The 13,707-nt window shown below is 38.7% G+C and overlaps 1 protein-coding gene across 1 annotated transcript; it reads right to left on the reverse strand.

Annotated features, from left to right (window-relative positions):
* Positions 1-3,350: 3,350 nt before the first annotated feature.
* Positions 3,351-4,343, reverse strand: LOC124556023 (hsp90 co-chaperone Cdc37-like). The gene is made up of 3 exons (XM_047130060.1): positions 4,219-4,343; positions 3,824-4,078; positions 3,351-3,669 (listed from the first exon to the last, which is right to left on the reverse strand). The coding sequence occupies exons 1-3, from the start codon at positions 4,341-4,343 to the stop codon at positions 3,351-3,353; spliced, it is 699 nt and encodes a 232-aa protein (XP_046986016.1).
* Positions 4,344-13,707: the final 9,364 nt, after the last annotated feature.

Consider the following 13,707-nt stretch of genomic DNA (forward strand, 5'->3'; position numbering starts at 1 on the left):
GTTGTAGGAAATACCTGCGTAAGTGTTGAAAACTCGAAGTTTCGTATTTTAGTGGTTACAGGTCATTATGAAATCACTATTTATCTTTTGTTACGATTCCGAAATAGCTCACTAACCAATTGCTTCAGAACAACTTTATCGTCTTTACTGTTTGCCACTAAAAATGAAATTTGAGGCAGTTTTTTACTTCCTTCTACTAATTTCGTGTTAAAAATTGTTAATTAGTAGCTACAAATTTTATATTGCAGTTGTTCTTTGTGTGTACGAAAATTCTTACCTGAATAACTGAGTTACGTTGTTGGTGGTGTTTTATTGATCTTACTTTGCAAATTATTCTGCAAGCCACTTATACAGAAAAACGTAACGTGATTGGCTGAATGGAAAACGAAACGCTAAAGGTATGTTGAATGTAGCTCACCGTTTTATATTTTTTGCTCTTCCTTAAAGTGAAATACCGTTTTTCACGTAAGATTTCTTTTGGATCTGAAGCTATTTTGTAGCTAATTGTAAGAAAGCACTTGGAACCCTTCAATTCATTTAAGACTTTTCCTGTTCTGGATAACACTATGAGTCAGCAGAAGTAATTGAGTGATTTAACAGACACCAATTGCTGCTGCTTCTGAGCAGCTACCATCACACCTGGTTGGGGTTCATGCTTTAGTATATTACAGTATCCACGATTTATAACGTTAACTAAACATATTGTAATAGCGGAACAGATCGAAAGTACATGATGGCACAGCCCGTCGTTACGAGAACCTCCGGAATAACAGAAGTAAGTAATCAACTTTTCATAATACGTTTGTTTGCGTTGCTATTTTCCGCAGCGGCTGTTAACATCTGTTATTAAGTGTTATCTCTTTTGAACTGACTGCATTAGAGCATGTTGTCTTCATTTTCTTCCGTGTTTATAACGACACTCCTCAGTATTAAAACAAAAATATCTTAAATCGCAAAAATTTTATAAAATTATTTCATCGATGTAAGTTACTCCTAAATTAATTTCACGATTTCTTTTCGCTAACATGTACTTCATGTTCATTCAGTGGTGAAAATGGACCTTCTTTTTGTTTTTATTCATATTATTAGGCTTACAATGTCCGTATTACCATGCTTTTCACAGTCCAATATCGCCATCTTGACGCCATGAAAAATTTCTAATTATAAATGGAAGAGATCAAGTTGTGCATGTTCTATGTAAAGGCTCTCTGCTGTTTCACTCCAGACTAAACTACGGGCGACGGACTTTTTCCGCTGACACCAACGTCCGCAAGAATGGCTTACGCTATTTCGGTCGCGGAAACCTTGAAACAAGAACTAGAATGCCATATGTATGTATTCAAGCAGACTAGCTGCACAGCGAAACAGATCCGTTGTGCTTTGGTGTTTGGACCTTCCACGGAACCTATAGAAGATGAATGCATAACGTTTGCCTTCCTATCATAAACTATGGCGACACAAGTTATGGGATAGCCATATACACACATACAGAAGGCGGTCGCATCGCCTACACAACGTATAAATGGGAAGTATATTGGCGGCGCTGTCATCTGTACTCAGGTATTTCGTGTAATAAGGTTACCGACGTGACTGGGACGGTACGACAGGCTTTGAATGCGGAATGGAAACTATAGCTAGACGCTTGGGACATCCCATTTCTGAAATCGTTATGGAGCTGAGTATTCCTCAGGTGATTCATGTGAAAAAGTTTCCGAGGTGGCTGTGGCCGTACGACGGGAATTAACAGACTCTGAACGTGGAACTGTAATAGGAGCTGGACTCATGGGAATTTCATTTCGGAAATCCTTACGGAATTCAGTATTCCTACATCAGCAGTATCTAGAATGTGCAGAGAAAACCAAATTTCGGGCATTACGTCTCACCATGGACAGAGTAGCGGCTTTTGCGTAGTTTTGTCCGTGTTGACGGACAAGCAACACAGCGTCAAATAACCTCAGAAATCAACCTGAGACGTACGACGAACATATAACAGTGTGGTGACATTAGGCGTTAATGGGCTCTGTCAGCAGATGACCGGCACGAATGCCTTTGCTAACTGCACGATATCGCCTGCAGCGCCTCTCCTGGCCCCGTGACCATATGGGTTGGATCTTAGACGACTGGTACACAGTAGCCTGTTCATATAAGTCCCGATTTCATTTGGTAAGAGCTGATGGTAGGGTTTGAGCGTCTTGCAGACACCAGAGTATGGACCTAATTGGTCAACAAGGCACTGAGCAAGGTGATGGTGGTTCTGTATTGGTATGGATTATGTTTACATGGAATGAACCGACAGTTGATTGAAAATCATTACGTTCGGCTTCTTGCAGACCATTTGCACCCATTTATGAATTTCATGTTCATGAAAAACGATGGAAATTTTATGGACGACAAAGGCTACATCACCGGCCACAATTTTTTGCGATTAGTTTGAGAAAAATTCAGGACAATTCGAGCGAATGATTTGGCAGCCAGATCGCCCATCCAGTATGAATTGGACGTAATTGAAAAGTCAGTTGTGAAGAAAATCCTGCACCGGAACTACGTTAACAGTTATGAACGACTATAGAGGCAGCATGTCCCAATAGTTTTGCAGGGTACTTCGAACGACTAGTTCAGGCTATGCCACGTCAAGGTACGGAAATACACCCGGCGAAAGGAGGGTCCGACACGACATTAGGAGTTATCCCATGAGTCCTGTCACCACAGTGTATGATGTGAGCGTGTCTTCAAAGACAAGAAGGGTTTTCAAAGAGTAAAACGTTAGACTAGAATTTCGTGCGAAATCCAAGGTTAGGCTGATGCTCTATTGAAGTCAAGCAACCATCATTCCAAAGATACCTTTGAACCCCACAGCACTTGAATAGTCGTGGTCCTGTTGGAGGTGGTATGCAATTGCCTCCTCCGACTTTTAAATTGTCTTACCCAGCCAGCTACAGGGAAATCTAAAGTTTAACGTGGATTTCCAAACACATCCCGATTCGTCACTTTTCACAGCAACAAAGACTCCATTCGAGAAAGAAGTGATAAGTGATAGATAAAACTACTGTGAATGACTGGACATAGAACACGAGACATTTGGATTTGGAATATGGCACTTTTCCACTTTTAATTTAATTTTGTTTTAGTATGTATTTAGCTCTGATTACAGTATGTCAAAAATTGTCTGCTTTTGTAGTAAGACAAATAAATCACAAACAGACATTTATCTTTAAATCAGAAATATCTTCATCTCTGCAACTAAATGTTATTGACTGATATTCAATATTTGCCTTATAATATTTGCGTAAGTACTTTAATATTACTTACATTCATGAAAACATATGAAATATTTTAAGTTTAACACTATTTCAAAACAACTTAATGGTCATCAGAAGCTGTAATTTCTCTTTCTGTAGATTCTTTTTTTTGTGTCTGGAACCCACAAATCCAGAACCTATGCAGCGTTTCATGTGGTACTGTGCTTCTTGTTCAGGCACGTTCAGATTTATTTGTTGAAGTAGTCTTACATCTTGACCTTCAAAACACTTTTCCAATTGTCTTGAGAGGGTTTCTAATATTTTCAGTATATTAAATCCTCCTGAGGCAAGTCTTGCTTTACGTTCCTCTTCTTCGGCTTCAGCCAGAGCGGTCTTCCGTTTCATAGTTGCTCTTGCCTGAATCATTTCTCTGAATGAGTAGAATTAATCATCAAATGGCGTTTTACATTCCTTTCAGTTATCTCAATAAAACAGGATCCAGTACATTCTCGTGCCTTAATATCTAGTTTTTGTGCCATTCCTGTGTGTGCTAAATACAGATACGTAGGTGAGCCACATGATACATTAGGTCATGTTTCTCCTCCATCTCCAAACGAATGCACCAAGTAACCAAATAATTTGCTGTATGTTCACTTACATGTTCTGGATGGTCCTTCAGGAAACACAGCATTTCAGAATTCTTTATGAACTTTTCATATTTCGCAAATTGTTCTTTCAAACGTTTTCCTTGTTCCTCTTCAGACAAAACTTCTCGTTTTGGTTTTGGAGCTGTGTTTATTACGGTTCTGACGAATCCTGGTTTACCTATGGCATCAACGCTCCATGGATAGAAGAGCTAGTTTCAGCTTATCCAAATTTTCTTTCTCATTCCTTTCACTTTAGTTAATTTTTTATTTTCTGTGTTTTATTTTCATTTGTTGTTCTACCATTTCCAGTTTATTCCTTCTATCGTCTTTGCTCTTCCATGCGTTCTATTCGTGCCTGATATCTCCATCGGAATAACGATGACGTGTCAATATTAATATGTGTATCATCCTCAAAGTCAGATATTTCAATGTCTTTCCATTTACTGTAGTCCACCATGTTCACTTCAGCTGATTAGGAACATATGGATACACCTGAAAACAACTGCACTTCAGCATTTTATATTTCCATGGGATCTATACCTCTCGCTCATTTCTGTGAAAACATGCATCAAACAGTGCCATTTCCATATTTTACAAAACGCTTTTTTGTCTGTAGGTCTCGACTAGATTACGGTAATTTTATCCCGTAAAATATCCCAAAGATTGGTTGCTTCAACGGATGGCTCCATCTACACAGGGGATAGGGGGCTGCAGCGATGGCTTCTGGCCCACACACTTTTGGTTTTCCGCGGCATATAAAGGAGCTGCCGTTTACGGTATTAATCAGTTCTGGCGAGACGTAGCAAACAGTGTTCTGACTTGAAGATGGCGGCCAGGGGGACCCATGAAATATCGTGTCAAGATGATTGCATAATAAGGCAGCATAACCGACAAGAATATTAACAGAACAAGAAGATACGTTATGTTCATGCCCGACGTCAAGTGTCGTGATATTGGAGAGTGAAAGGAAAACTGTAGTTTCAGGATGGATGTTTAAAAAAGGAGAGACAGATGAAAAGTATAAAGTACTGATACGTCAGAAAATATCACAGGAACGTGCCATAGCTGCAGAGTAACGAGTCATTATTGTTCTTGCTGCTTATTACAGCATTATAAACATTCTCGTAAAGACACATTGAAGCAAATAGTATCACTTATTTTCGCTTTTGACGCTATCAGTCTTTCAAAATATTTTATAGTGCGATATATTATGCTTCCTGTGTCGAAATGAAGCTGTAGGCTAAGGAAAGGTACGTCCACATTAAGCTGTAAAGAAGTAATCAGAATACGTTGCGGTGTGTACTGCACAAAAAAATTAAGGGACTGATATCATTCTTACTTACACGTTATATAAGATTTTATCAACGCTCATTTCATATAAGGCAGTTCCGTGTTTCCAGTGCTCCACATAATCTCCCAACAAAGCTTCCACAGCCCTTCGCCCTTCCTCCCCCACCTCCTAGACAACTGAATTCGCCCTGAGATATGTCCCTCCTGACAGGTACAATCCATTCGTCCCTATCTTTTCTCACATCACAGCTCTCTTCCCACAGTAGACTCTTCTTTTCTTTCCATAATCTTGATCTGGTTCTTATGCAAGTCACATCGATTCCAAATATATTCTCTCCTACCACCAACCCTCCAACATTACACATCTCCACATACCAATCCTCGAGCTTCAGTCACACTCCTCTCAGCAGCACTTAACCCTCTTAACAGCAGTTTATTCTGTCCTGATACAGTGTTCAGAGTTTCTAGAGTAAAATGAAGGATTCCGTCTTTATTAGAAGGAATGCCATCAGAATTTGTGTTTTAAAAGATAGCTATCGGTTTTTAACATTATCGTGATAGAACAGTTCTCTTTAATACTAGCAATACCAACGAATTTTTGGTAACGCCCATTGCCAATGGTGGGTGGGCGATCGGAGGGAGTACTTTATAGCAACCATCAAAAGTTTGAAAAAAGTATAATTAGTTATTTGTTGTTTACTTACGTGGACAACGTACTTTTTAAAGACATAATGGTTTGTAAGTAGGGTACAGAAACTGAAAGTATCTTTCAGCACGCTCTTATTTATATCAACTCTCTTTCAATCTACTACCGATGCGGGGGTTACTTTAGTCCCACAGTAAAAAATTTAGGAAATAAATTTCTTTAGTTGTTATTGTCTTCGCCTTGCAACATACTCCATGAATAGATATTCATATATAAGTAAGTAAGGCATAAAGTACCCCGACCACTTGGTTATCTGAGGGTTAGTTAAATGAACAAGTAAATCTTTTTGATTAATGTAGACCACCAACTGAAGAACAGAAGCGTTGAGTTCTTGAAAGAAAGAAAAATTACTAGATTCTGGAGTTATGCTTTGACAAGATAGAGTGAAATGCATATAGAAAACTCTCATGTCCCTGTGGCATACCAAGGTACAAGACTTGCCTATTCCATAGATCCAGCACCTCCTACTCCAGTCCTGTCACACGCTTATCCTTCCTGATCATAGTATATGCCACCTGTGAAAGCAGCTGTGTCATATACCGACTCTGCTGCAAACACTGCACAACTTTTAAGGTCGGTATGACTACGAGCTAGCTGCCCACCAGGACGAATGGCCACTGCTAAACTGTTGCTTAGAACAAAGCTGAACACCTGGTGGCACAACATGCTGATGAGCACAGCGTGATGAATTTCAATGGCTGCTTCACAACTCTGGCCACTAGGATATTTCCCTTCGCCACCAGCTTCTATAAATCGTGCAGATGGGAGCTATCCTTCAACACAACTTCTGTTCCCGTTATTTTCCTGGCCTCAGTCTCTGGTAACCCACTGTCCCCACACCCTCCATCCAAAACTTCTTCCTTCGTCCATCCTGTCAACCACGTCCCAGTTTACGTCCCCACATCGCCTTCAGTGAGCATCGCTTCCCACCGGCCTCTACCATCATACATTACATGCCCAGCCCATATACTTGCCATCCTCCCCTGGCACATTTTTAGCAGTCAAACTGCGTGCTTCCCTCTGAGACACCAGTCAGCGACCTAGAAGAAAACTACAGAGAACGGGCATTTAAAGCTGACTGCAGAACGATCCTACTGTTGTCAACATATAATTCGCGTAAGACCACGAACACAAGATACAAGAAATTAAGGGTCATACGGAGGCCCATAGACAGTCGTTTCCATCGCTGTATAAGCACAGAAAAAGAAACGATAGGTTGCGGTACATGGTAACCTCCAGTTCGCACCGCGGAGTATGTATGTAGATGTAGATAAAGGTATCATGTTCCTTGTGAAGCCGCCGAACTTGTAAGTAGTTAACCCTAATTGTTCATCCCCTTTTGTATGTCGTTTGTGAAACAGAGATTCGTCTTCGAACCTGTAAATCATGTTGCGTATTAGATCGGGATAAATACACAGAAGTTCTCCTTCGACAAGAAAAAAGGCATGTACAATCTACAACGTTGGAAATTTATGATAGGCTGTATGATAATTTACTTATTTCTGGTGAAAATGCTGAGTTTATTCAATCCGAAAACCCAAGACAAAAGCGAATTCCATGATCATGATTGCTCTGTCATTACTATTGCTATAAGTATCGCAAACAGCGAACTTAGAACTGTCAGGACGCTAAATATTCCTGCAGAATTAAACAGCAAGAACTTCATTGGGTAATCATTAAATGTGGCAAATAAAAGGTACTGAATTCGAAAAGTGGTTTAATTGACAGAAGATTGTGGTACAAAGGGACTGGGTCTGTCCGAATGTTTGCTACGTCCGATATTACATTCTTGTGGGAGTTTACGTAATCCTTCTAAATACCTACATGTCATGTGTGCAATGAGCCAGAGCATTTTTGAGAAAACTGCCTAAATCGAGTTTTCATTCTATGAAATATTCTGCAATAGCGGATAAGACTAGAGTGGCAGGGAATGGCCCCCTCCTGTAACGCAACGGGTAACACCGAGAACACTGCCAATGAGTCCACTGGACAAACCCTTATTTAGGATGAAAAAAAAAAATTCGCACTAGACGAGATATCGGACAACGCTGAAACGAATGAAACGGTTAAATATCAGTTTAAAAATACTTACCAGGAAAAAAGCTAACAGAGTGCATCAAATTTCTGTTCCTCATCAGTATAATGCAAGAAAGGTGCCGTAAGAAAGTATCAGGGCGACGAAATGGGAGAAACGGAAAATGAATCTATTTGAAGCGAATCCGAACAAGTCAATTAAATGCAGGAATAAGAAGGAACAGGAAAACTTCGAAATAGCTTGCAATGGGCGATATGACAATGCTGACTCTACTCATGCGTCATGTCTGTGGAATAACAAATGAAACGAGGATGAGGATTTTGGGGAATTTCTTAAAAGCCAATGACGTGGACATTGCTTTCCGTCAAGAAATAGCTTGCTAAGAGATGAACCTGCTGCCGCAATACAATCTATAGAACAAGATTCGTCTCTAGCGTCTGGGGCTGCCGAATCTTAACCAAAATGGGACTAGAATCAGAGAACTTAGAAAAGCAGCAGGATGGACGTGTCGTCAAAGCCAAACCATACGAAACTAAAATATTGTACTTTTATGTCCCATCAATATCAGATAACAGAGGTAGCAGATGAAAGTTTCTTAGTGAAACAATCCCGAACTTTCTGAGGCATACAAAGGGTGATGTTAGAATGGGGGAACAATTCAGTTGTCTTGTAAAGTAAGCAGGCACAACAGGATCAACCCCTACACAACATGATTAGAGGACTAAATCTGACCGATGTCATAGATCGAGCAGTCATCACGGTATCCCACTGGAAGCCTGCGGTTGAACGAAATTTTATAACTCATACCACAGTCATTTACAGAATACGACTAAGTGGAAGCGTTTGGCGTTAAACTGTGAAAGAACACGGCTAACTCTTACATAATAATTCAGAATCAATAGCTTAGGAAGTAAGAGGCGCCTTAATAGTGAACAGCAGTAGAAACGTAATTTTTATTCAAAAAAATCAATACGTTAATGTGCTGGCACTCTAAAAATGTGTTATACAGCTAAATAATACCCACAGAGCGAAAATGTAATGCTCAAATACAGAAATACTTAGAATGGTCCAGGGGGAAAGAGGTGCTACTCCGTATAACCACATACCAGTTAACTAAACAATCAAATGAGGGTGGATTAGGCTGAATAGACTGTGAGGAATAAAGCACAGCTCTCTTAGTTACAAATCTCGAAAGCCCCTTGAAACGACCACCGAGACAATCGTATGTATTGGAATTCGCATGACGAATTACCAGAAGATGTAGAGCTTATCGACGGATACCAAAATATATAACTCACACTCTCAAAATCACAACGAGAATTCTGTAAAAACTCCTAAATGAAAAGAACTCCATTACGAAAAGAATTACGGGAGAACTGCAGAATGAAACAGTACACACACCACTCGCCCAAATCAAACACAATTATATTAACTGAAAGATAGCGTAGTCTAAAGTTTCGGATGCGTCTGTAAGTTCAATGCTGCACTCCTCCTTAAAGAATCTGTTTCTGGCGGCGACACCAAGTGAGATTCATGTGAAATTCGCATTGCGAACACTGTGGTTTGACTGACACAGTGCGTATCTGAACAATAGGCTTTTCAAGAATCCTACGCTAATGGAAGTGGATTAAAATGAAATGTACAATGTTATTAACAACAATACGGCTTAAATTAACGCCACAAAAAAACAATGTATGCAGATCTCAAAATGTCCCTGCTTCAAAGACGATCACACGAGAACAGTCACGTGGCTTATAAATTCCTATAGAAACTACTTCATCAGCTATGGAAGTGAATCTGTAACTGAATTCAAACAGTACTTAAACCAAGGAAGGGACAACATAGTCAACAGCATCTGGAAAAAGAAAGAAATTGGCCCGTTCATACAATTTTTGTAAATACCAGGAATATTAAAAATATTTAACAGGAAAACCCAAAACTTACGTTTCAGAGGAAGAAGTTTCGAGTTTATGTTCAAGTACAATTGAATTCCATAATTTCGAATAAAATAAGAACATACTTGTAATACTTGTAAATCTTTGTAGACTCCACAAATGAATTAATAACACGCACTTAATAAGAAGAATCAATTTAATTAAGGAAAATATAGATATAGCTGAAGGAAGCTAGCTGATGAAGGCATAATCTGGAGAGGGAAAGGACGGGCTGTAGGGGTGGATGGAGGCCCGAAAAAAAAGTAAATGAAGAAATAAAGTGATATTGTGCGAAGGTGGAGACCGTGAGGTCGCGGAACTGAAGCAAGATCAGACACTGGAATTTTAAATTTTGCGTTTACTTTAGCCTTCAGGTCTCATAATGTGAACTTGCACCAGGAACAACACGTGGTTTAGATTCCAAATTAAACTGTAGTCTTTATCCAGTGGCATTACTGGGGTAGGTTGAGGGCGCACAAGTCTCAGAAGTAGAGTCCAACCGAGGAAACTTGCGAAGAGCCAGCTGAACATACCTGTTGAGGGACTCACAGTCAATCAAGGACATACGTATTTACTTTTGTCCTTACAAACATAACAGAACGCGAAGTCAACATGTGTTCGTGTTAAATGATAGCGACGTTACTAGTGACATTTTGGAGAGTGAAGGAAAGGCTGTAAGGGCAGAATTGAAGTCTAAATGTAGGAAATAAAGTAAAGAACAGTTCAAAAAGAAAGGACAGTGGCAAGTGTGCTAGTGAATGCTAATAGGCCAGGTTGAGGCTCATTTTTATTTACACAGCAGGAAATACTGCAGTCGGCCGCAAGTTTATTTGAAATGGTTTTATTGTACAATAATTATTTCCCGATTGAGCCCATTTTCAAATGGTTGCATTGACTTCTTTGCAAGTTTTACATTTGTGTCCTAAAACATAACAAAATTTTTGTAATTGTATAGTTTAAAAAAGGTTTTATATCTGCGTCCTAAAGTATAATGAAGTTTTTGTGATTATGTAGTTCTGCGCTTATATGATCTGTACATTGTATTTACTACATAAAAAGCCATCTTTTACGCATTGTGATACATAGGTTTAATTTTCTTTTACAGTCGTGTATTTAATTCAGTTCAATGATCAGCATGGATTGTAAAAGAAAATTGAGCCCACGTCGTAGAATATGTATACTGATCAGCATGGATTGTAAAACGAAATGCGGTGTTCTCTAACCAAAATGGATAAAATAACGTCATTTTTAATTATTTTTGGCGACTCTAAAGAAGTCACGATAGTCTTTGGGTGATATAGAGAAATGAATAAAGCATACGTGAAAGTGAAACGAATCACGAAGTTAGTTTCTAAATTATTTTGAAGACTGTTTGTCGACAAAAAGATGTTATCAACTCATTGTGTACTAATGAAGAAATGTTTTCTTCCAACACTAAAAAACTAACAGAAATGAAGACATGTTTTGTTATCTGTTACTTTCGTCTCTTCTTGGTAGAGCAACTTCATAAATATAAGTGAAACGAACAAAACTGAATGTGGTCTACGCCATCGGTGTAGTTCATTAACTGGTTGTCAGCTTGCAAGGCCATTAAATGATTGATAATAGTCTTCTAAGTCGAGCACCAGTTAACGATATAAATTAATACTGTAGAAAATACACAATTTAGTGTGCTTCATTTATAATTAGGTATTTTTCATGCTGAATGAAGACGCCATCGAGAGTGGCGATACTGGACAGTAAAAACAATGCTATAAACAGAGACTTGATGCCGAATAACATCATTAAAAACGAAAAGAAGAACCGAACGCAGTTGCACTGTCAACACTGAAGGAGTTTGCGGTATATGTTACTAAAAAGAAATGACGAATTTAACTTAAAAGTAACTGATATCGAGGAAATGTTTTTATAAAATTTTTCGGATTGAAGAATTTTTATTTTAAAATTGAAGGTAATGGGTTTTCTTACAAACACAGAACTAGATGAAGACAACATGCGTGAAAGGGGGCTGAAGCCGACGCCAATAATGACGGTTTGGAAGAGTAAAAGGTAGGATATAAGTGAAGGTTAGAGGAATAAAATGCGAAGAAAAATAAAAAAAAGATATCTTGCATTTGTTATTGACAGGCAAAAGATCAGCTTAACGCTCGTATTTCGTTTTAACGGATTAGAAAGTACCATATAGTCCCTCTGGTCTATATCATAATGAAAAAAAGAATTCATGGAGGTGAATTACGTAAGAAGCCAGGATGTTATGAAAGCAGGATCTGTGTGTGTGTGTGTGTTTTCCTTTTTCTTTTCAACTCAAGAAATGTCTCCATCTAATCCCGAAGACATTGAAGGTTAGACGTTTGGTTTTTTAACTGACGAAGTTTATGTGGCTCAATATCTGGCATTTTTTACAATAATTAATATTGGAGTGTAGTCTCATGCGAAACGTTATGCGTTTCTCAGGTGAAACATGGTATACACGCGGAACTGCAGAATAAGTAATCAGTCAGCTGCTGTATTAATAGCACAGTCAGTGTTAGTACTCATCTAGTACACATGACGATAAAAACGAATCTTTGCTCCACTGAAGCTAATGTGAAATATCCGCCGTCTGAAGTCTGTAGATTTGTGTCATCGTATTTAACGTGCAGTTACTTTGTAAATAGTTTTTCTTTTAGAACTGCACTTCATCTGATTTGGGTTATTTCCTTATCACAATTCGAAAATTCGAAAGACATTTTTTTATTATTTTCTATTATGTAGATATCAAAACGTATTATAATACGTAGAGAGTATGAGTAATATTGACACACTGTTCTAGCTTACGCTGAACCAGTAACAATTTTATGAAAAGTCGATTTCTCACTTCTGTTAATCCAGAGTTTCTCTTAAATTTGTCAACAGGGGGCTCAGATATTATATACTGTCGATTTCTTCCTTTGTTATCTTATGCTATGTTTAGTACACATTATAAATCATGAGTACTATAAAAGATTGAAGTACGAGGCTCCTGCTATCGGTAACGGTAATTTCCCAGATGGAGAAGCAGTTGCTTTTTGATAAATCGATGATTTACTTCTGCTGACTCGTAGCGTTTCTCAGAATCGGCAATTGCTTCCATAGATTTAAGCCTGTAATGCTATTTATTTCCTTCCCATCACCGAATAATTTCCACTCTCATGAGGAACTGATATGATACATTTTCAGCTCGAGTCTTCCAATAATAGTCTTGTTCTAAAGATAGACTTTTTTGACGAAGCCGTTCTATAGCTGGTACAGGACTATAACGTGCTAAACAAATTAACAAACTGAGTGTAGCACCTAATTCAACGAAATATGTTCATACTAAGTTTTAAAATAGCTGAGAAGTTTCGGGTATTTCCTTATAATTAGCTGTCCGCTGAGGCCGAGCGGTTCTAGGCGCTTCAATCCGGAGCCGCGCTGCTGCTACGGTCCCAGGTTTGGATCCTACCTCGGGCATGGATGTTTGTGATGTCCTTAGGTTAGTTTGGTGTAAGTAGTTCTAAGTCTAGGGGACTGATGACCTCAGATGTTAAGTCCCATAGTGTTTCGAGCCATCTGAACCATTTGAGCCTTATAATTAGATACGATAGTTTCAGATGCAAAAGGAATTTTCTGTGGAAAACGGTGTTCCATTTTACAGACGAGCGAAAAATATAATAAGGAGAGCTACTTCCAACATAGCTTTAGTTTTCTGTTTTATATTCGGCCAACTAAGTTACATCTGCCTGTATCTGTGCACTCAAAAGCATCTGCAGTGTAAGATCAATTGCATACACCAACATTGTATCTCAGTTCCTCAGGCAAGAATATTCCTACAGGCAGTGAACAAATACAACATAAA

Source organism: Schistocerca americana, chromosome X (assembly GCF_021461395.2).
Source record: "Schistocerca americana isolate TAMUIC-IGC-003095 chromosome X, iqSchAmer2.1, whole genome shotgun sequence".
In the NCBI taxonomy this organism is placed as follows: Eukaryota; Metazoa; Arthropoda; class Insecta; order Orthoptera; family Acrididae; genus Schistocerca; species Schistocerca americana.

Coding starts and splice junctions, on each gene's coding strand:
- LOC124556023 (XM_047130060.1), bottom strand. CDS start 4,343: ATGGTGGACTACAGTAAATGGAAAGACATTGAAATATCTGACTTTGAG. Junction 4,079..4,218: donor CGAATAGAACGCATGGAAGA/GCAAAGACGATA, acceptor CTATCCATGGAG/CGTTGATGCCATAGGTAAAC. Junction 3,670..3,823: donor GAGGAGAAACATGACCTAAT/GTATCATGTGGC, acceptor CTACTCATTCAG/AGAAATGATTCAGGCAAGAG.